At 39.6% G+C, this 20,383-nt stretch overlaps 2 protein-coding genes across 2 annotated transcripts; both read left to right on the top strand.

Annotated features, from left to right (window-relative positions):
• The first annotated feature begins 1,821 nt into the window (after positions 1 to 1,821).
• LOC113584702 (tropomyosin alpha-1 chain-like) lies at positions 1,822 to 8,809 on the top strand. Its single transcript, XM_027021781.2, has 10 exons — positions 1,822 to 2,072; positions 2,575 to 2,700; positions 4,468 to 4,601; positions 5,613 to 5,730; positions 6,101 to 6,171; positions 6,925 to 7,000; positions 7,118 to 7,180; positions 7,289 to 7,358; positions 7,975 to 8,053; positions 8,401 to 8,809. The coding sequence occupies exons 1-10, from the start codon at positions 1,959 to 1,961 to the stop codon at positions 8,402 to 8,404; spliced, it is 855 nt and encodes a 284-aa protein (XP_026877582.1). The 5' UTR covers positions 1,822 to 1,958; the 3' UTR covers positions 8,405 to 8,809.
• Positions 8,810 to 13,503: 4,694 nt separating this feature from the next.
• On the top strand, positions 13,504 to 18,344 carry fbxo22 (F-box protein 22). Its single transcript, XM_027021778.2, has 7 exons — positions 13,504 to 13,650; positions 14,327 to 14,459; positions 14,952 to 15,039; positions 15,156 to 15,260; positions 15,733 to 15,885; positions 16,079 to 16,244; positions 16,403 to 18,344. The coding sequence occupies exons 1-7, from the start codon at positions 13,526 to 13,528 to the stop codon at positions 16,794 to 16,796; spliced, it is 1,164 nt and encodes a 387-aa protein (XP_026877579.1). The 5' UTR covers positions 13,504 to 13,525; the 3' UTR covers positions 16,797 to 18,344.
• Positions 18,345 to 20,383: the final 2,039 nt, after the last annotated feature.

Raw genomic sequence — 20,383 nt, 5'->3', positions numbered from 1 at the left:
GTGTGTTGGTTTGTCTGGGCTTCATCGTCTGGTGAGTGTGTGGTTGGGGCACTGGGACCTCTGCATGTGGTGAGTGTGGTTGGGGCAATGGGACCTCTGCATGTAGTAAGTGTGTGGTCGGTCTACTGGCAGCACTGGTGCCTTTTAAAGCTGAGGGGCACACAGGGAAATCTGGGCTTAGCCTGTTGGCATTTATCAGGTCGCAGTGCCAGACAAAGTGGTGAAGGGTTGGGGCTTCTCCAGTGATGTCAGGACTTCCTGTTAGGAATTCGCAGGCTGTGTAGCCACTTAGACTGTGTACATGCATGTGTGTGTGTATCACTGAGAAAAATCATTGAAATGGGGGTAGAGAACGGCATAGTTTTTCTGCATGTCAGTTCTGCCCCAGGCTTTCTTATAGTCCTTCTGAAAGTCAATAGTCTGATGGTCTTTCTTTCTATGAAGCAGAAACACTGAGACAAAGGTGCTACTAAGTAGTGTATGTGTAAAAATAACTCTGACATGTAGCATCAGACACTGATCAAATAATCAGACACTGATCAAACAGAAACAATCAAAGGAAGAAAACTGAAAGCCACTTTCATACAGTCTCCCTCCCTCTCTCTTTCACACATGCCCCTCTTTCTCTCTCATGCTCACATTCCCCCTCTCTTTCACACATGCCCTTACACACTCTCTCTCTCTCACATGCCCTCTCTCACTCCTGTAATCTTTACTCTCACCCTTTCTCACTCTCACTCCTGCCATCTCACTCTCACTTATGTCCTCTATCACTCTCCATCCGTACAGCTGCTGAAAGAGCTGGCATCACTGGCCAAACATTGTGGCATGCTTCATGTCATCACGGCTCTCAGTACACAGCTGCAGCTCCAGTAGATTAACGGTGAATGAGAGTGAATCGCTGAGATTCCCAATAGACTGATCCCTTCTGTGGCCTACTGAAGATATCCCAGCCCACAACCTCTAAAGAATGCCTGCTGTAAACCTGACAAGAGTGCTAATCTAACCTTCAGATGAAGGATTGCTGTTGACTCTTTAATGTGTTTTAGATAGTGAACAAGGTCCAAGGGACTTCTTGACATCTCTTTGTGTTGTAGGCATCTCTTAGTGTGATAATCAGGGACTACCATAGCATGCTCCCAGTACAGTATCACTCTCTGCAGTGTTGTAAATGTCATAAGGGTCCTGATTGGTTCAGAGAACCCAGAGCTAGACACCTGACCTGAAACATGACGGGAATTATACATGCCATTTTTAACTAATATTGATAATTTAAAATATTTAAAGTGCTTAAAATGTTTAAGCAATGACAATTTAAATATCAAAACCTTTTTAAATAAATCAGAAATCTGACTTTTACATGTAGCAGAAATGTTTTTATAGTTAAAAGCATGATTATGACAGCTCTCAGTCATAAATGAAACAGCATGATAAAACGGTTTAAGGTTTTAGTGGAAAACCGGAAAAGTTTAATATTGCGGTATTTCAAAATAACGGCACAGTAACCATAAATAAAGGATGAACAGACATAAATCAAGCTCATGGAACTTTAACTCCTTATTTTCTCCATGCTTATGTTGTTCACTGATCTTCTACCATGGTCTGGGGTTAGAGGGTAGCAGAGGGGTGGGGTGTGAGGGGCTGTTAGAAATAGGATCAAGACATCTTGGGGTTGGGGGAGGTGGGTGCCCCACAGATCCCATATATAGCCATATCAATGGTTCAGTGTCTTAGTACAGCGAATCGCCAAACTGATCTTTAAAAAAAACAGGCTCAACAGCACAGGAACCAGTAGGAGTGGTTCCCTAACACATTCTGGAGGCACTGTGAAACTTATCGGCCCTTGGAACATATTTCACAGCTCTCAGTGGGACTGAGTTTGCACTCCAGCTCAGCATTCAGTTTGGTGCAGACGCTCTTCTCTTCTCTCCACCCCGTTAGCAGAACTCTACGCAGCCATGGACGCCATTAAAAAGAAGATGCAGATGCTCAAACTGGACAAGGAGAATGCCTTGGACCGGTCCGAGCAGGCTGAAGTGGACAAGAAGGGAGCAGAAGACAAATGCAAACAGGTTGGCATCACTACGGGGCATTATAGAGCAACTATAAATCTAGTAGGACTGTGACTACCTGGTGGATGTTCACAGGCAACTCTGAGCCATTCTTCCACATGGACAGCCAACATGCAATTTGTGATTAAATTATTGAGTATGGCTTTTAAGAAAACAACAGGCATTGCTGTTTAAATTTTTGATATGTGTATTTTATGGATGAACTATTTAAACTACTTAGGATATCAAAAGATTTAATACACTACATGACATATGCCTTGATGAGCCTTGCTGAATTTCATAGGTGCCATGTGTTGCTAACAGTAATTTGATGCATCTGTAACCGCACATTGTCGTGCACCATGCTGACAATGTATCATGTCATGCATGTCTTGTATCATGAAATTATATAAACCCTTATTTGCAAGCGTGAATGTCGAGGGAGAGAAGGTCTCATCGCCATGTGTTCCCTTCATGTTTATGCCTGCGCCGTGTACACGTGGCCTTCCTCGGTACTCTGCAGCTGGAGGACGACCTGGTCGCTCTGCAGAAGAAACTTAAGGCCACCGATGATGAGTTGAGCAAATACGTTGAAAACGTGAAAGATGCTCAGGAGAAACTGGAAAATGCAGAGAAGAAAGCCACAGACGTAAGTGAAGACGCGCGTCATACGGCGCTTGCGCACACACGCGCCACAACAAAGCGCTGACAAAGCGGATTTTTTAAAAACCACAAAACCCACATACTACAGCCTGCTTAAACATAGTACACAGAAGAAATATTAGGATTAGTAAATATTAGTCTTCTGGGGTTTTTTCGGTTTTGTAATATATGAGCCAAAGTTGGAGGGCGAGCCACTACGTATATACGTGGCGAGGCGCTCCGGCGCGGGCAGGTATATTTAGCGCAGTGCTTTATAAGGACAAGTTAAGTCTGGGGGCTCCACTTTGACCCCGTGGGGTTTAAATGTGCGTACGGGTAGAATTTCAGCTTTCTTTTTTTCTGGATAGCTCAACCTAATTAAGAATGACTAATTCAGCGCATTATTAGACTTAAAGTTAACAGTTTAGCGATGAGAGGTAGCACGCAACACCTCGAATAATTTTATTTTTCATAATGTCATTAATTCAGCTATTTTAGCTAAATCCGTTACACGCAAACATAACATGAACATTTTCCACGCAACCGTATTTTACCTCATATGGCATAATAAATATAATCTTCATCTATCCTTCAGATAATCTTCATCTATTGCATAAATCTAATCTATAAAATATTTACAATAAAGCCAAACAGCGCGAACGTGTAACATTTTACCTTGATAGCATTACCGTGAGCAGACCAAAAGCATTAAGCATAACTAACCACTGGGTGGCGCTGCGGACTCATAAACTGGGTTGAAATAACTGCGGTGGCTAATTGTATAGACATGAGTAACAAATTATAATAACCTTCAATAAAATAACGAAAAATGAAAAGCCTATTATACAATATCTTCTAAGTGCAGTCTATATGTTATTGTCATATCAAGATATCCCGTGTAATAAACCACGAGACTACTGTTTACTCGCACTATTAACAATAATGCCAAATACTTAAGAAATTAAAGCGGGAAATAAATAATCCGGACAATGCACATTAACTTCCAGTATTCGGTGCGTCCGCCTGAAGCGCGTCCATCACTGCGCGAGGTCCCGGCACGCGTCCGCCCAATATCAGTTCAACTCAGTCGCGTGCGGGATGTCGCGTGCGGACATTGACTCTGTCAGAGAGAAAATCAGATCATTACGAGAAGGTGCGCGAGACGCCGAGCGCACGAGCGCCAGGCTACAGGAGGAGTTCACCGCTGAGCGGATCGCGAGAGGATGTGTAAGGCCGAGCGGATGTCATTAAGTCCATTTAACTGTCGTGTGCATTATCAGATGGAGTATGGGGTTAGTGTTAGGATTAGGATTAGGTTAGTGTTAGGATTAGGATTAGGGTTAGGGTTAGTGCCCCATTTGGGATGGATCATAGCGGAGCACGCAAGGCGTCAAACGCTGCGTTCGACTGGTTTATCATTCCGTTTTATTAGCAGTAGTCGCTTTGATAAACGGACAGGTTTATCGCTACAGCCTATAGAGAACGGCAAAGGTCTGCTTCATTCTTTTCTCTTCTGTGGCAAATATTTCTGTGTTATATATTGCTATAAAAATGTATAATAAATAAATGTATGATTGGACGGGAACGTCAATGCGGTCTAACCGCAGCCTCCTTGCTGGCCGCGAGCGGCAGTTAATATTGCTGCTTGTGCCTGTTCTTGGCGCAGCTACAATATAATGGCTTCAGATTGATCTACGTTTAATAGAAGGGTTTCTCTAGTAGTGCATAAACGTGTTTCTTGGGAAGAGAAGGTCTAAAGTAAATGTGTGTGCAGGCCGAGGGCGACGTGGCTTCCCTGAACAGGCGTATCCAGCTGGTTGAAGAGGAGCTGGACCGAGCCCAGGAGCGTCTGGCCACTGCACTGCAGAAGCTGGAGGAGACAGAAAAAGCTGCTGATGAAAGTGAGAGGTGTGTGATGTTTCAGAGACTCACCCCCCCACACTACTCCCCACACCACTCAGTACTCCACACACACTACTCCCCACACACCACTCTCCACACACTACTCACCACTCAATACTCCCTACACACCACGCCCCACACACCACTCACCACTCAGTCCACCCCCACACACACACACACTACTCACCACACACACCACTCAGTACTCCCCACACATCACGCCCCACACATCACTCACCACTCAGTACTCCCCACACACCACTCACCACTCAGTACTCCCCACACACCACGCCCCACACACCACTCAGCACTCAGTACTCCCCACACACCACGCCCCACACACTACTCCCCATACACCACTCTCCACACACTGCTCCTCACTATTCATACCACACACCATTCACCACTCAGTACTCCCCACACACCACGCCCCACACACCACTCACCACTCAGTACTCCCCACATACCACTCTCCACACACTACTCCCCACACATCACACCCCTCACACTACTCCCCACACACCACTCACCACTCAGTACTCCCCATACACCACTCACCACTCAGTACTCCCCCCCACACACACACTACTCCTCACACACCACTCACCACTCAGTACTCCCCACACACCACACTCCACACACTACTCCCCACACACCACACACTACCTTCCCACACACCACTCTCCACACATTGCTCCTCACTATCCATACCACACACTACTCTCCACACACCACTCCCCACATTCCACACACTACTCCCCACACACCACTCAGTACTCCGCACACATCACGCCCCACACACTACTCCCCACACACCACACACTGCCTTCCCACACAGCACTCTCCACACACTACTCTCCACACACCAATCCCCACATTCCACACACACCACTCCCCACACACTACTCCTCACACACCGCTGCCCACACACCAATCTTTAACTAAAACATTTGGCGTTTCAGGAAACAAGAAGATTAAATGTTTGGGGAGAGATTCTAACTGTCCATGTGTCCACAGAGGCATGAAGGTCATTGAGAACAGAGCCGTGAAGGACGAGGAGAAGATAGTACTCCAGGAAGGTCAACTCAGAGAGGCCAAGAACTTTGCTGAGGAAGCTGACCGCAAATACGAGGAGGTGAGATTCAAGTTTCAAGTTTGGTTTATTTGTCACGTACATAGTCATACATGGTATAACTCGCAGTGAAATGATTTTGTGAGTGCTCTGTCCAAACTGAGGAGCTGGAAAGAAACAGGGGTGCATAAGGAAAAAAAAAAAAAAAAAAAAAAAAAAAAAAAAAAAAATATATATATATATATATATATATATATATATATATATATATATATATATATACACACACAAAAAAACAAAAATACAAAAAATATATAACAACATGTGTTATTCTTCCTCTCCCACACGTGGCTCCTTTTTCCTTTATTGCCTTTCTTTCACTGATTTTGTTTCTGTTAAACATTCACCTCTGTGTGTGTGTGTGTGTGTGTAGGTGGCTCGTAAGCTGGGAACTGTTGAGAATGATATGGAGCGTGCAGAGGAGAAGGCTGAACTGGCTGAAGGGTAAGAATTCTTACTTTAAAACATTGAGGGGCAAGACTATGTAATGCTATAATATGAACAGCAAGGCTTGTATATATTTGAGAGTAATTTGCTCATCAAACTCATTTTAGTCAATATAATTCTATATTTTAGCTTATGGCAAGCTAAAATCAAGACTCTTGCTCTTGTCTGACCTATTGGCTTCCAGAATGAAGAACGCAGACCTAAAACTCTAGACTTACAGAACTGACAGTGGTGTTGTAGATGTGCCCTTTCACCTCCACCTCTCTCTATGACAGAACCCCTAACCCTAATCATAATGCCTCTTTCTATGACAGAACCCCTAACCCTAACCCTAATGCCTCTCTCTATGACAGAACCCCTAACCCTAATCCTAATGCCTCTCTCTATGACAGAACCCCTAACCCTAACGCTAATGCCTCTTTCTATGACAGAACCCCTAACCCTAATGCCTCTCTCTACGACAGTAACAGAACACCTAACCCTAACCCTAATGCCTCTCTCTACGACAGTAACCCTAACCCTAACCCTAATGCCTTTCTATGATAGTAACCCATGTAAGGCAGTGGTAGCTCAGTAGTTAAGGTACTTGGAAGGTTGCTGGTTCAAGCCCCACCATTGCCAAGTTGCAACTGTTGAGCCCCTGAGCAAGACCCTTAACCCTGAACTGCTCAAGTCATAATTGTAAGTTGCTTTGTAAGTGTCAGCTAAATGCCATAAATGTAAACGTAACCCTAATGGCTCTCTCTACAGTAAGTGCTCTGAACTGGAAGAAGAACTGAAAACAGTGACCAACCTCATGAAGTCTCTTGAGGCCCAGGCTGACAAGGTAAAGCTGTGTGTGTTTGGATTTATATGTGCTAATGACTATTTCTTTATGTGTGCATATGTGTTTCAGCCTGAGTAACAGGTGGATCTCTGACTCCCCCTTTGTTTATGTTGACAGTACACGCTGAAGGAGGACAAGTATGAGGAGGAGATCAAGGTTCTCACTGAGAAACTAAAGGAGGTGAGTTGGCTTTAAGCTGTCTTTAATGCCATTGTTAAGTGTCATCATAGACATTAGTAGTGTGTGTGTGTGTGTGTGTGTAAGCTCACATCCCTGTGTATAACACAGGCAGAAACACGTGCTGAGTTTGCTGAGAAATCAGTCGCCAAACTTGAGAAGACTGTTGATGAAATAGAGGGTATGTACATTTCCACATGTTTCTCTTTTTTCTGTTTTTTTTTGTTGTTTTGTTTTGTTTTTTTTTGCAATGGCTAAGATACATTTTCTTAGTCCAGTATAGTCCATATAGTTCATGTACAGTTCATGTTGTTTTCCTGGGGACATGGTGTCAGTGTCTGGCTTTAGTGTCTGATTCTGGTGTCTGGTCTGAGTTTGAACCAGTATTTAACTAGCTCATAGTACATTGTAGAGTATTCTACAGCTTTGGAAAAGCATGTGGCAAACATTACAGTTCTGTCCACTTCCACATTATATGCACTTATGTTGTGAAACTGAGTGTAAACGTAAAGGTCTATTGTAAATGTAAACGTAAAAGCTCTAGTGTTAACATAAATGTAAAGATCTAGTGTAAATGTAAACGTAAAGGTCTACAGGGCAAGAATACTCTGTCATGGCACTTTTTTTGTTTGTTTCTTCAGTTATTTCTGCTTCCAGCCATCTCTTTGCTCTAACTCTCATCTTCTTTTCTTTGCAAGTCCATTTGTTTACTTTGTGTCTCTTTCTTGCTCTCTTGTGTTACCACACTATAACTCCCATCATCCCCCATTGCTGTCTTTGCTGCTTGGCTACTGTAGATGAGGTTTACTCTCAGAAACTCAGATTCAAAGCCATCAGTGAGGAGCTGGACCACGCCCTCAATGACATGTCCTCCATGTAAATATCACCACTTTCTGTGTGTGTTAAACATTTTACTCACATTTTTACTCATGCTACTCCTAGTACCACATTCCTTCACTCTCTCACTAACCAACACTTGCATTCCACCTCAATACATTTCCTCAACCAAACTGCAGGATATTTGAAGGTACAGTTACAGTGTTACACGATAGACTTCTGAAAGGATGTGTGGCCAATGTTCAACTTCCTCTTGATCACCATGACACACTTAGACACACACACTACATTCCTTCTAACCATTGCATGCTCCTTGTTGTTTTTGCTGCATATTTTGCTGCTTTTTCCTTCCCATCACATCCTCTTTCTCCCTCTCATCCACGTAGATAAAGTGTGTATGTTTCCTCTCTGCCTGGCACCAGCTGGTTGGCCCCTCACTCTCTTCTTCAGCATTTCTCTTTTTGCTGCTTTCTGATGTTTCACAACACATCCTAAGTGAGGATGGGGCGCCCACCTTTGACATCCCATCTGTTGTATAGAACTTTGACTTATTTCCCTTTCCATAAAGTAATAAAAGAACACCTTTTTCTGACTCCTCCACTCTCTTTAAGTTTGTCTTAGTTTTTCTTATTTACTTTATTTATTGTTGAGAAGCTTGAATAAAATCTATAAAAGCTCTTCTCGCCAACCCATGTTCCATTTTCTGTTTTGACTGCTTCTGCGCTCTTATTCTAATGAACATGATAAGTTTACGGTTTTCCTTTGGCAATAAAATCCGTTGTACCTTCTAAGAGACAGACAGTCTCTGGAGTTTCACTTTTGCAGGTATGTCAACAGATATCAAGTCATGTAACAACATATTTACTAACACCTTTCCTCTCTCAGTCTGTGTGCCTCTTTCTCTCTTCATATGTCTATGAATTTTTTTGGCTAGAATGCCTTTATCAACAACTTCAGAAAAACTGAATACTATCACATGAACTCAGTTTAGCGCTCAACAAAGACTGAAGCTTAATCTAGACTGGGATTATACGGGAGTTTAATATTGTGCTTTTAATGCTGCAGTTAAATATGTGATCTTAATGCTGGAGTTCTATGCACTGCATGATCAAGGTGCTAATACTGAAAGATATGGTACTGATTTGAGGAAGTGATGTAATAAGGGTGTAATATGCAAACTAAACATACTGAAAGTCTCTACGTACCTTTAATGGCATTATATTAACATTAGAAATTGTGTTTTTCATTTCATGTAAGCATTTAAATTTGAGATTCATGTTGCTGCACTGGTTTGAAAATGAAAATGTAATGGCACTAATATTTACCAGGCATGTGAATGGCTGACATTTATAAATTATTACTTGCATAATCAATTTAAGTGGAAGGTTTTTCATTTCAGTTGATATTGTAGTGGGCTACAATGATTATGTTTATTATTCCAGGCAAATTATAACTTGTTCTCTGTCTATAGCAACTACAGTAAACAGTGTATTGCCACAGACACAAATATTATTAAAAACATCTACACATATTTAGAGCTAAATGAAAAGAAACTTAATGTAATGTGGCAGGAAGGGCCAAACGTGTGCAAATCAGTTAATAGTTTATTATAGAAGCGTAAATCGAAAACTCATAGTCAAAAACCAGTCCAACAAAACAAAGCCAGAGAGAAACAATACTGAAGGCAACCAAAGACAAAGTCAAGTAAATGTGAAATGGTCAAAACAGAGGGAGTGCAGGAAACAATGAAGTACACTCACAGGAACAGACGCGATACTTCTCAAGGAAGCAGGTAGCCTACAGGAATTAAATAGAGCTAAAAACTAGTGCATAACATTAGTATTCAGGGGATGATGATATCCACACTGGATTCTGGGGAATGTAGTAAAGCAACCCAGCAGTAGCCTCGTTGGTCAGGGCTATTGGACCGGAGGGCTGTGTGACATTTAAAGCGTATTTAAGACACAGTGGTACCAAACATGGCAAGAAGGCTGCATTGTACATAAACTAGGGTTAGGGTTAGGAATGAAAATAGGGTTAGGGGCTAGGGTTAGGGTTAGGAGTTTAAAAAGAGTATATACAGAGAAAAACAGTTATAAATTCCAGTTCTTACATTGTTTAGAGATAATCATTAATGCTTTCAGCAGTGAAATTTGTCCCTAACCTAACCCTAGTAGTGCCACAAAATAATACATTTTGCTGGTTTACAGCTTAATTTACACATATTTTAGGCTGAAGAAATCATAAGAATGGTCTACAAAATATTGGTTTCATATAATGTTTGTTTCTGAGTAGATTAATTACACTATTGCAAATGTATATTTAGAACAAATGGTCTGTCAAATGGACATGGCTTTGGTAATGAAGAATGTTAATGTGACATATTTAGCTAACACACACCTCACACACTTTCATTTAGCTAACACACACCTCAAACACATTTTATGGGATCTACTTAAATAGCATCTGTGGTGGTAGTACAGATTACATTTCTTGTTCTAATGATCATCTTTGCAAATATAGGCTAGTCTAATTGTACTTAAAGTTAAACTGAAGCTTAATGGTTATATGTCTCAAACTTTTATTTTTGAAAATGTCTAACTAATTCACAAGTAAATGCATAAACAGGTATAAACAAACAAACATTTTTTATTTTTCTGCTCTAAGAATGTGGGGATGTTTCAACATTTTTGGGATATGACAGTTGGCTACACTTGAGATAGAAAGATTAAATTACCATCAGCACATAACATCTCTTTTAAGATACATAGAGTTTATTGTTGATATTTTCAGGTCCATAACTAAGTGAATTAAACTAACCCTAACCCAATTACCAAACTCTTTGAGCATGTAAACACCTGCCCTATTTCATCTGCCTTATTTCATCTGCCCTGTTACTCTATTGTCCATGGGTCCATGCATCCCAGAGCAGCTTACTCTCTCTCTCTCACATACACACACACACACACACACACACACACACACACACACACACACACACACACACACACACACACACACACACACACACACAGACAGATTTATATATTTTAAAGACCTCTTGTTAGAGATGTGAGATGGCATTGTGTGTTAACAGCAAGTGTAGAATATGAAGAAAATAAGCAATTATTTTGAAATCCAGAGAAATGTAATCAGACACTTAATCAAACATTGTAAGTATATGAGTTGCTGCAAACATCTTAGTGTTGAGTTTTATTAAAACTGCAGAAAGGGTAGGCCTATATAATTATCACGTGTACAATTTAGAATTTTTTTCTTTTGCACCTGATCACACTGCTCAAACCTTTCACTGTTTAAATGTGTTATTTTTACGGTGATTACAACTACAATAAAAGAGAATGCATATGTCACTGATTTTCATGTCTCTTTTGTTTGTTGGTATTGTAGGTGAATTCCCAGATTAATAATTATTGTGATCTACCTAGCTAGTACATTTGTAGCATGTAGTATGTGGTGTGAATGCAGCCCAAGAATAGTCATATATAGCATATATATATAGCCAGAGGTATTCAACTTTTACTAACACTCATATACAACATTTACTAACATTCACATACAAGGTTGCCCTTTTCCCTCATACCATTTCCTACTTTGTACTTTGAACTTCTAATGATCATATCAAACAATCTAACAGGGATCTTAATTGCAGGTAGAGAAATTGTCAACTAGTGGACAACACTGCACTTTTTCCAGAGACTGTATGTTGCTGTCGCCCTAGGGCGGATACAAACCTTCTCTCAGGCTTCTGAACTTTATCTGAATATTAATAAATGCAGCCTTTATCAATAAAAGACTGTTTTAAAAGACTGACAGGAAATTGCTAACATACCCGTCAATGGAAAAATAATATTTGGGTATTTTTATTTGTTATTTTTAAGGGTCAAAAATTGAACTTAGATCCAGCCATCAAAAAAATGAAGAGGACACCAACTTTCTGATTTTTAAAGGATTTATCTTTAAAGGGAAGTATGTTGTTATCTATAGCTGAAGGGATATCAAGACATAGTTATGCAGCTACATAACCCTGACCCTAATCCTACCTCTTTAACCCTAACCCTACATCTTTAAGCATAACATTACATACTTTACATAACATTACTTACTTTAACCCTGACCCTAATCTAACATCTTTAGATGTCTCCAACCAAATATGTAAGACGGTTGACAACTCTCATTTTAACTGTATCTGGAAAAATAAAACTCACTATGTTTTGAAATCAGTTGTAATAAATACATACAGATCAGGTGGTTTAAATTTTCTGAATTTCCCTACTCTCAATAACACTTTCAAGATTAATTGGATCAAACAATTTCTTAATTTTACATTTATAAACTTCCTTTAAAACTGGGCCATTTTCATAAGCAAATGTTGCTTTATGATCTACAAGCACAATTTCTCACCGTACATTTGGAATAACATTGTAATATTTTATGTTTAAAAAAAAATAATAAATAAACAAAAAAAAAAAATAAAAAAATAAAAAAAAAAAAAATATATATATATATATATATATATATATATATATATATATATATATATATATATATATATATATATATATATATATATATATTATAGCTGGTTCTCCGCTGGTCTATAGCTGATGAGTCAGCAATATATTATTTCATTATTATTTAAAGGACTTATGAGAAGTCCATTTAGGGTAAATATCACAGGTGGCACAATCTGCTTTTCTCCTGATCTTAAACACAACAGCAAGGGAATCCGTGTCTGATGACAGAAATGTTGTTTCTGTTCCCTTTGTTATTTTTTATTGGAACAAATTTGTGAACTGGATGAAGATTTGGACTTTACCCCACAAATGTTTAGTAATATAAAGTATTAAAGTATTGATCAAAATATTATGCTTATTTTCTAAGACCAATTTCCTAACTAAGATAAAACAAGATCCTCAACCCAAATGGCTCTTTGTGATGCACGTATTTAAGTTATTTTGACACTGCAATTATGTAAAATTGCTTTAGAAAGTCTTTGTAATTGATTATATTGATTTCACATTTAATGATATTTGTAGAAATAAAGCAAATAGTTTTATATTGTTAATTATAATTTAGGCAGAATTCTACATTAATAAATGAAAATGTGGTAATGACAAGCCCTTGTTATTGGTAGTTATACAGGAGATAAAACTGTATATCAGGACTATTGTCAACAGATAGGAAAGCTATAAAGTCTGCTGACATTTGTAAATCACTCGGTCTTTGTATAACTCCACTCCCCAGTTAAATCTGTTTTTTGTTTTTTTTTGGTGCAACATTTATTTTGTATGTGTGTTTTTCCCCTTGTATTCCCTTGTGTGTAGCATTGTCAATGCCCTATCTGTGTATGTTGGAATGGTCAGTAAAACCTTTTTCTTGGAAAATTTAAAAAACAAAACCAAACCAAACCAAACCAAGCAAACCCCCTACTCACAAACACACTTCCGTTTCCGTCACGTCATCAGAGGCGTGCCGGAGTGTATCGTGAAGATGGACGGAGACGCAGCTCACGGTCCAGCGGACAGTAAAGCGGGGTTTGTGCTCAGTAATGTGGCTGAAGTCGTCGAGAGGATCCTGACCTTCGTCCCCACTAAAGCGCTCTTCAAGACAGCGAGGTAGTTAATAGTGAACTGCTTTAGCCTAGCCTTGTTAGGTTTGGGGTTAGTGTTGCTCAGCTAGCGTTAGCTAGCAAGCTAATGATGACGCTACATGCTAAACATTCTGACAGGAGGGCAGTTTCACCCAGCTGCGTTGTTATCTGGGGTATCTGTGTTTAAGGAGCCAGATCGCCCACCTGATTTATTTGGCTGTATCTATGTTTAAGGAGCCAGATCATGTCCATATTCCTATCTCCTGCTAAACACCGTTAGCATTAGCTAGATATTTGGTTAATTGTTACGTGCCCGACACACGGTAGTTAGCCAGTGATCTTCAAGTGATAAGTGGCAATCGGACTAAAATCTGAACTAGAGCTAACATTCACTAGGAGTAAACACGCTGAAAACATTTGAGACATGAACAAATCTAGCAATATTTGAAGTATGCGGCTAGCTAGCTCTCTATTGTAGATCAGGTCGGTTGGCGTTAGCTGGATATCTTGGTAGTATCGAAAGTAAAACTTTTATTACATTTTTAAAGCTTGTAAACCTGCTACAGATTTACTGGCAGTTCAAGATACTTACGCCATTGAAGAGCAAGTTCCGTTGATGTAGCTGGTATAGCACTATCGCGGTATTGCGAGGGTTTGGTTGAATTGTAACACTAGCTTGTGTTAATGGTTTTTCTGTGCAGAGTGTGCAGGCTGTGGAGGAACTGCGCGCGCAGAGTCCTGCGCAGTCAGCAGAAAATGACCTGGTTGTCTGCATCTGGATCATCCAGATATGAAGAACATGTTCTCCTCGGAGCAATGAAAGAGGGCTTGGAAGTCAGATGCGTCTATTTTTTTCTACTTATTATCATGAAATAGACTCAAAGTTTGGAACCAGCAAGGATGGAATAGTTGGTGATATTGCTAGACAAATCATATTTAGTAAAAACAGACAAACCTTACTTATGGTGTACACAGTGCCCAATATAATAAAAAGAAAGTCTTTATTACAGAATTATGGCTTACTGCCGCTGATCTTGATCACTGGTGCTTAGCACCATTGAGGAGCTTCTAGTAGTTTGCAATTTCCTTTAGCTTCACAGCAAATCAAATGGAGAGAACATCTGGACTGTGATTATGGCTCTAGTATTATTATTATTATTATTATTATTATTATAACCCTATTTTAACTCCTAATCCTGTGATTATGGCTCTAGTATTATTATTATTATTATTATTATTATTATAACCCTATTTTAACTCCTAATCCTGTGATTATTGCTCTAGTATTATTGTTGCTTATTATTTGTCTCTGTGTCCTATCTGCAGAACATCTTCCTGCTGCCTCAGACAGCTTTATTAATGATAGACAGTGAAAACTTCAGTGGGCGTAATGGTTCTTTTAGACACAAAAAAGGTGAGAGGCCCTTGATGCTTTGTGTAGTCACTCTGATTAATGAACTTTATGATTTCTCAGTATTTTTCCCATAATCTGTAATGATTGATTACTGAATATTTCTCCTGTAAACACAGCCAGGAGGTGTGAGGAGGAGGGGGACTTGGACACCATGGACAAACTGAGACGTTTGCTGCCTCGATCTTGTGACATCGTATGTGCCATCACCCCAGGGGTTGTGTGTAAGTCTCTCTGCTCCTCTGTTATGTGTCTTGGTCATTGCTGAATTGTTTTAAATAAATGTCAGTGTGCAGCTCATTTGGATCGTGCAGGCTGAACGAGTGTCAATTTCAGTCCAAATCAGCAGTATTAGTGGAAAGGCTTGTCTGCTTATATGTGAAGTTTATCAGAATAACATCATTTATCCAGTATTTTCTCTCTTATTTTACTTTATTTTCTTTAATTTCTGAAGAACATTTTTGGAAAGTTTAAAAATACTTAAATTTTTCATATTTCCTTTTCAAAAATAATATGTCATCTTAAGTAGATAAATGTGATGAAAAGGTGTCACCTAGTCTACAGTTTCTGAACAGATTGTTCTAATCTTCAGATCTTGTATTTAATAGATTTGTTTGTGGACAACATTTTTAATGTATCAGCACAAATAAATTTTCAGCTACACAGCCAAACTGACATAAACTGTTGACGTTACAGTGACCCCTAGTGGCCAGCACCGTGCACCGCCGCAGGAGTTCATGGAGGGGGAAGCAGGTTTCAGCCTCCTGTTTCCTGCTGTGGAAGGAGTTCATATACGATCATTTCACTTCTGCAAAAATAGTCTCACTAAGAGCGCTTTGGAGGAAGCAGGTGAGTGCTTTGTTTTTCTTTCTGCAATATTTATGAACATAAATTAATGTGTGTTGTTTTTTATAGATCTTGGTAAAAAGAAAAGTTTACATAATTGATCTAAAGTTAGTAGATTTGATTTGTCCACTTTGTGGACTTGTCATAGTGTTTGTGTGAGTGACTTGAGGTGGAGTGTTGGTGTTTTGTTCTTTAGGGTTGGTGGGGAACCCTGACATGAAGGTGGTGCTGCTCTTTGGCTACAATGCCTTTAAATCAGGAGGTGGGCGTTTCCTTAACCAGCTGCTGGAGCCTCTGGCCCACAGTAATGTTCTTGTTGCTGGCGGTCATGTGGAAAGGGTCTTCCCCCAACGCAAAGACTGGTAAGTTAATTGGGCTCAGGCTTCTTTTTTCTTCTTTTTGAATGTATCTGCAGATTGTCACAGATGATTTGTTCATGAATACTCACTCTGAAAAGTGTTCGCATGTATGGATGTATGTCTGTGTGTGTGTCTGTGTGTGTTCTGTGTGCTGTGACCAGCTGTTTGCCAGGTTCGTTTGGGGTGCTGGGTCTTGCTATGAGTGGCTCCAGGATCCAGGGCGCGTCTGTGCTCCTGGACCAGGACGTCAGCAGCCCCAGTGCAGCCGAGGCCACCATACGACGGCTGAAGGCTGCGAACATCCCAGAGAGGAACACTGTGGGCTTCATGTTCGCCTGTGTGGCCCGTGGTCCAAACCACTACAACAACCAGCACAACGTGGAGGCTGACGCCTTTCGCAAGCTCTTCCCCTCCGTGCCTCTATTTGGCTTCTTTGGAAATGGTGAGATCGGCTGCGACCGCATTGTGAAAGACAGCTACACACTGAGCGAGACAGACGCCAGCGGCCTACAGCACGGCTATACCACCATCATGAGTCTGGTGCACCTGGGATGATGTGCGTACATGCAGACACACACACGCACACACACACAAGAACGATTCTGAGGTTTCCCTAACCCCATTGCTGGATCTGGCCTGAATCCTCGCTGTGGGGGTGGTTAGGTTTAGGGTCGCTGTGGGGGTTGTTAACCACTGGAGAGGATCCAGTTATTCTCTTAGTAGCTTTCTCTTTTATGTTCTTAATTAACGATAAACTGTTGTGTATATGAACAGGACAGATGATTTTGTGGTATGTCTGTTTTGGCATGGTGCTAACACTGACTTGAAAATGGACTTTTTACATCCGTGTTACATAATGTACATTATTCTGGTGTGCAGGGGTTCAACTTTTCTACAATAACCACTGCCATGTATGTAAGGGTTGCTTCTACTCTTAATGGGAAGGTGTTCTGTAGAGATCATCTCAGTAATAATTTACAAGTATGAAAAAAGTGGCTTAATTTGAAACTACTCTGGTGTGCCTGGCACTTGTATGTTAAAGTAGTTGCTATCTTTACATAAGTCTGTTTTCCTATTGCGTGGGAACTGAATGGAATTGATTTGTTCTATTGATCTTTATTTTTATAATTTTTTTTTTTAAATTTTTTTTTTGCGCCATTTTCTTTTTCTTCTGGAGGGCATTTACTAATTACAATAGTGCAGTTAGTCACTGTAAACATTCCTAATCCTTTATTGTACTCAGTTAAATGAATAGGCTGCACTCCAATGACTGTGTGTGTGTGTGTGTGTGTGTGTGTGTGTGTGTGTGTGTGTGCTTTCAGTGTTAAACTTCTTAATAAATTAGAATTATTTTTCTTTAGTTCAGAGATGTGCTGGCTTTCATTGTTTCACTGTCTTTGTCTATTTGGGGAAAATGTACCATCACAAACTTCACCAGCAGATGGCAGTGTTAAGGGGAGATGCAAAGTATGCCACAAATTACATTTATTTATTACCTTTACATTATGGGAGAGAGGGCCTGATTGCATTCCCGTTTAAGTGGAGTCTGTTTTGGTTAACTGATTAAAACAATTCCTGAAACAATTGACTGAACCGTCACATTTTGATCATAACCAATATGCTTTAGCAGGTGAAATAAAATGTAAATTTTAAAGATGGAAAATAGATGGAATATTTATACAACTAAAATCAATCCCTTATTAAAAAAGAATTTGTTTCTAAATGGTGGTTTGTGCAATTACAGTGCATTTTTTTGTCCTACTGAATGCTACCCAAAACATGATCTAAATGAGACTCTGAATTAGCTGTTTATTGTTTCTTCTTTTGACGTCCTTGTGGATCTCCATAAGTACAGAAATATTTGCTTTGGGTCATTGTGTTTTAATTCAATTGTATTTTTCAGCTATAAAAACACAAATGCATCATATATATCGCATATGCAATGTTATTTTGTACAGTTTCTTCCAAATATACCAAAGCCAAAAGCCTTTGTGCTACAACAGTTTGAGGACTGATGGAAAGTAAAAGCCTTTTTGACCCTTTCACTTTGTCCTAATAGCTTCTATTGATTACAAAATAAAGTCAGCAACTCAGTGACATGCACAAAACCTCTGCTTTTGTTGTATGTTATAAATATGAAAAACCTGAGAGAAACGTGGACAATATAAATAGAAAAAAAAAAAGAATTTGGCCCAACGCCTTTGTTTACAGTGTGTCATTGTCAAACAAACACAACCTCAAACCCTACACGCCAATAAAAGAAGAAATATTTGTCTTAAATCTTTGTCTGTATTGAGTAATCAACTTGTATAGCATATGCAGTGTTATTTTAGTTATTGAGTACTTTACCTTACATACAGTGTGTGTGTGTTTTAGTTTGGCTATGTAGCTGAAAGTTTATTTGTGCTGATACATTAAAAATGTTCACAAACAAATCTATTAAATATAGAAACTCAAGATTAGAACAACCTGATCAGAAACTGTACCCTAGGTGACACCTTTTCATCAAATATCTCTCTCTTTGTCTCTCTCTCTCTCTCTCTCTCTCTCTCTCTCTCTCTCTCTCTCTATATATATATATATATATATATATATATATATATATATATATATATATATATATATATATAAAAATATATATATAAATTTTCTTTAATTTTGTAATTGTGCAATTACATATATAAGTAACCCTAATCCTAGCTGCACATATAAGTAACCACAGATGACTAATTCAGTTGTTTTTAATTAAAAAAAAATTTTTTAAACCCTCAAACATGTAATAAATAATAAATCATCTATTTCCCTGAGGGTAAAAGAGGCCAGAGTCCTCACAGCAGAAAAAATTATATCTATGTGTAAGATGGCAGCCAGTGGCCAGAGTACCAGGCTGGAGTGAAATGTGGCACTTTGCCTGCTGCTTGGGAGTCAGTCTGAGGGTTCTGCTCTACTGGAGCAGGGTGCCTGTCCCATTACGAATGGCTCCTGGATCGATGCAGACGGAAATGCTTTTAGGATTATACTAGTTCCTCAGTGCTGAAGCTGCCCTCATTCAGTAAGGACACAGGCTCTTGCATAGGGAATCCTGCACTTCCATTCCACAGAGAGAAACAGTGAATAGCATCTGTTCGTGTCACCTGGGGACTAGTAAATCTGAAACAACAGATTCTTGGTGGGCACTTAATGATGATGTTTTTCAGTATGTGTTCTGTTTGCCCAATACTGCACTAGGCACTTGTGTCTCTGGGCTGACAGAGCACCTGGCCACTATTGTCTCCTAAAGAAAAGGTTTGTAGGGCAAACACAAGTCACTTTGGAAGATTTCCCTTATAACTACTAGACTATTCTGCTCATAATTAATCTTGGAACAATAAAAGTCTTATGATAAAATCTGAGTTAACACACAAAACAGAAATAATTATATGAACCACAAATACAGATAAAATACACAAAGAGAGTGATGACCATTTACAGGTAAAGGTGGTTTTGGATGGGAGGGAGTTGTGTGTAACTTCCCTGTGTTTCATTAAGACACTGATTGTGGTGTCTGCACTGGTGTAAAGTAGCATTGTGGGTGGTTCTGCTGGGATGGACTACTGATGAATAAATGAACACAGCCTCCAGGGAGTAGCTTCTCTTTGGGGATGCTGAGGATGACCAAATATATTTATATAAAGCATTTTACAATAGATTTTGTCAAAAAGCAGCTTTATAGGCACTATGTCTCAACCCCTAATGAACAAACCAAGGAAGTAAGGAAACACTGGCAGGACCAGAGACCCTCCTTTGACGTGGGATAGAACACTGCATATAAAAATAATAACCGTAACTGGAAACAATAAATGGAAACAGTTGCAGATTAACTTGGGTCAAAAAATGATATTCTGGTAGTTTAGCTAATGATGGTCTTATAGATTAAGTTATTGTGTACTATTTGACAGCCTATGGTACTGAGCTTAATCTGATAATTTACAGTTTCCAGATAAATATTGTTCACACCAGTATTTCAATGTCAGGTGGGTCACTTTGTAGTCCAGGTTGGGGAAACTCAGTACAGTTTGGCAGGTCAAATGAATGTCCTTTTATTTTAATCTTTTCCTCTAGACCTCTACAATTATCGTTATCTCTCAGGTCTCAGTTTATGT

Source organism: Electrophorus electricus, chromosome 1, assembly GCF_013358815.1.
Source record: "Electrophorus electricus isolate fEleEle1 chromosome 1, fEleEle1.pri, whole genome shotgun sequence".
NCBI classification, from domain to species: domain Eukaryota; kingdom Metazoa; phylum Chordata; class Actinopteri; order Gymnotiformes; family Gymnotidae; genus Electrophorus; species Electrophorus electricus.
The sequence above is the reverse complement of the archived record's forward strand: the minus strand, read 5'-3'. Positions and strand labels throughout refer to the sequence as shown.